The sequence below is a fragment of the Triticum urartu genome, chromosome 2A, assembly GCF_056163025.1.
Source record: "Triticum urartu cultivar PI428250 chromosome 2A, HENAU_Tu73, whole genome shotgun sequence".
NCBI lineage: Eukaryota > Viridiplantae > Streptophyta > Magnoliopsida > Poales > Poaceae > Triticum > Triticum urartu.
The window spans coordinates 732,037,937-732,041,477 of record NC_141874.1 but is presented as its reverse complement, the minus strand read 5'-3'; the positions used below and the strand labels follow the sequence as shown (position 1 = coordinate 732,041,477).

Genomic DNA, 3,541 nt, shown 5'->3' with positions numbered 1-3,541 from the left:
TTTAAATCTTGAATGAATAAGTTTTTGATGATTTTGAATAGGTTACTAAATAGGTGCATCTCTACTCCGGGTTTGTATTCCTAGTCATCACCGGAACTTCATTGATGTCTTCGCAGATAGTAATGTCAATCTTGAAATTTACAAATTTGCGAGATAATGTGTTATCACTTTATATTGGTCATTGTAACCCCGTTGACGCTTCATGGTATTGCATTATTAGTCACTATTTGGTTAAGATGATATCTTGGGAAGACATTGGTCATTAAACAATTTTTATTCACTTGATAACTCTCATATGATCTTATAACGTAAACATATTGATTAATTTTGCACATTTGTGAAGGAAGCTGATCACAAAAGTTTCTTTGTCGCTTCACATTGTCCATTGAATTGCTTGAGAAAGAATAGTCTAACCTTCGGGGAGCCAATATGTCCAAAACACTTACATTTTTCTTAACACTTATGCTTATTTTTTGTCCTATAAACTTTCTTAAATGAATAAAACTAACTGGACCGACTTTGTTTTCAGGAGAATTACATTGGGGTTATTTATTGTATGGAAAATAAACTTCACCAAGAAAAATCTAGAAAATCCGGCAACAACTTTTGGAGGAGAATGGGCCTGAGCCAGGAGATGGGGCCGTGGGGACTCTACATCCACATGCCCTAGGTTCTTGGGCGTGTGGGTTCACACACATCCCTTTCTTTGTAAGAACCCTCAAGCGATTTTTGAGCGTATTTTCCGGGGAGCTGAGACACCGCCATTGTAGTTCTTTGTCCTGGATGGTTGTTTGGAAGCTGATCCTGCCTCCGGAGTGGAAATTTCGTCACCATTGAGTCCACCAACTCCTTCTCCACCATCTCAGTCATGCTTTACTCGCCCACGTTAGAACAATCCGATGTATGCACATGGGGTGATGGGAATTGGATTATGCCAATGTAATAGTGTCTAGATTGATGGGCCTTTGACACCTTGTATGATGATCATTCACCAAGTCCTCCGACCTTGACGGCATGGAGCGAATTCTAAGTGCTCCAAAGAAGAAACTGAAAAGGAAGAACACTAGTGGCATAGAAAAAAGGTTACCCTCAGGGCCAGTCCAAGGAACAAAGTCGTGCTCCCACAACAAACGAAGTTGGCCTCCACATTGATCCCTTAAAGACAGGTCGCAGTAGCGCCGAAAGCACCCCAACATCTCAGCGATGAAGTCGTTAGAAAGACTAAAAATTTATCGAATTCGATCAGCACTATAAAAAAAACCTAAGTATTTCATTGATCAGGCGGCACCCAGATTTGAACAAGGGATAAAGGATTTGCAGTCCCCTGCCTTACCGCTTGGCCATGCCGCCAAAGAATCCGATCAAAAATCTAGAAAACAGCAAGTATTCATCCACGTTTTCTTATGAAAAGCCCCTTTTATTTTGAATATAATTCTACTTACTTTTTTCCAATCTTTTTCAAAAAAATCTATTCCTACTTTTTTTTATCCAGTTTCTATTATTCTCCTCGATAGATTCTATCTTAAAACATACATTGTTATCACAAGCAGTGTGAGTGTGTGACAAGGACGTTGTCTTCACGTGGCGGCGGTTAGAAAGACAAGTAAGCAAGGGTAGCATATCATACTACTACCTTATACTAATTAAAATGTCTTGAATGTTCCAAAAATAACTAAAATGCCTTGAACATTTTCCAAAGTCTGCTGGTGTGAAACAACACTTGCAGTACGATAACAACAACTCAAAATGATAACAAGTTCAGGCAAATAACTAAAACACATGCATCCGATATACTATGAAATTACTGCAATGAATTGAGAAGATCTGCAAGAAGATCACAGGTCACAGTATGTGGCGATCCTCGTCACGCTCACACCGTGCGCCAGGTCGAGACGGAGAACATCGGAACGTCGTCCCGGTAGATGAAGATGCATCGGCCATCATTCTCACCGCAAACCCTGTACGCCCTGCTATCGCCGGCCAGCATACGTGCTAGGATCGCCGTTTGCGCCACGGTGCCGGGGCTCATTGTCGCATGCACGAATCCTGCGGCTTCCATCCTCGCCGCCCAGTCCACCATCCGCTCGTGGCGCTCCCGACGCTGCGCGCCGTCACAGGCAACGATATCCCTGATCTCTGGCAGGAGCAAGCACCGTTCCACGTCCGCCCGCTCCAGTGCCGACCCGCGCGCAGGTACACTCTCCTCCAGGGCGTCGAACAGAGCCCCGTAGTACTTGAGCGCGTTCCCGAACCGGTCCGTGAACTGCACGCCGTTGTGGTTGGCCTCCTGCTCCGTCACTACCATAAGCTTCGGCGATAGCTCAGCTAGGTTCCGGAGGAGCGCGTCGGCCCTCGTCATGGTAGCATGCGCCTGCCTTTTTCCTTTCCTGTCGTGAGGACGAGTAGCCGCTTCTGCAAACTCGTCGGCGAGCAGACGGTGGAGCTGTAAGGTGGAGACGACGACCAGTGCTTCGCCGCTCCTGACATCGAGGGGCTCGATGCTGAGCAGCTCATTGATATGGAGTTTCACCGGGTGGAACTGGAAGCCGATGTGCAGGTGCTCGGCTTCCACGGCGAGGAGCGCAGCGGTGCTGGAGAGGAACCCGTCCTCCTCGTTGACAATGGTCAGACGGAGGATTTGGTGGTGTGTGCTCGCCCCAGGGCGGTTGGCAAAGAAGCGGAGGAGCAGAAGCCACTGGCCGGGGTCAGCGCCGCCGAGATCGACGACGTGGAGCACGGCATTCCTCTCGGTCTGCACAGCCACAGCGTCGATGATGGCATAGTTCGCTGCGGTCCCGGCGAGGCGGAGGAAAGGGCACATCACAGCGAAGTGGCGGCGTGCTGCGGCGGCCGCCGGTGCCGGGGTAGTCGTCGGCAGCTGCAGAGCCCGGCACACGCCCTGCCATGGCTGGACAATGCGCAGCGCCAGAGCGTCGGCAAACGAAGCCACGAGGCGATGCACGGGCTCGCCGTCGTCCGTTGCAAGACTGCATATCATCTCTAGCCCCTTGTTTGCCAGCTCCTTCTTCCCTTCGTCCAACGCAGCGGCGCAGGAATATAGAAGTTTGATAAGGTGTACCGCGCGCTCCTCGTCCTGATTCTGCGGTGCAGGTGCAGTCGGACGAGTAGGCGCCGCTGCCGACTTCACGTCCGGCAGCAGGAATGTCATAGTACCGTCGATGTTTGAGCGTACGAATGTCCCGTTCACTCCGTTTCCGAAATCCACCGACAACGCTGTCCTCAGAGGTACCGGCGCATACACTGGCCTGGTCGGTTCCTGACCTCTATTGTCAGGGTTCATGATCGATCTGCACACATGAATCATGGATTGAATATTAGTAATCTTTTTTTTTGCGAAGGATTGAATATTAGTAATCAACATGCGAAAAACGACAAAAGACATATAAACTGTGACATCACGTACGAGATGCTTAAATATGCAAAATTGGGTGCTCCACATTCTATGTGTTGTCAGTTTCTTTGATCTCATAATTCTGGTATATATAGTAATCTAAGTGGTAAGCGAGCCCGCTAACAATCC

General features: G+C 48.4%; 1 protein-coding gene across 1 annotated transcript; it reads right to left on the bottom strand.

The window, feature by feature from the left end:
* Positions 1 to 1,845: 1,845 nt before the first annotated feature.
* LOC147987326 (scarecrow-like protein 3) lies at positions 1,846 to 3,301 on the bottom strand. The gene has a single exon (XM_087540305.1). The coding sequence runs from the start codon at positions 3,299 to 3,301 to the stop codon at positions 1,871 to 1,873; it is 1,431 nt and encodes a 476-aa protein (XP_087396431.1). The 3' UTR covers positions 1,846 to 1,870.
* Positions 3,302 to 3,541: the final 240 nt, after the last annotated feature.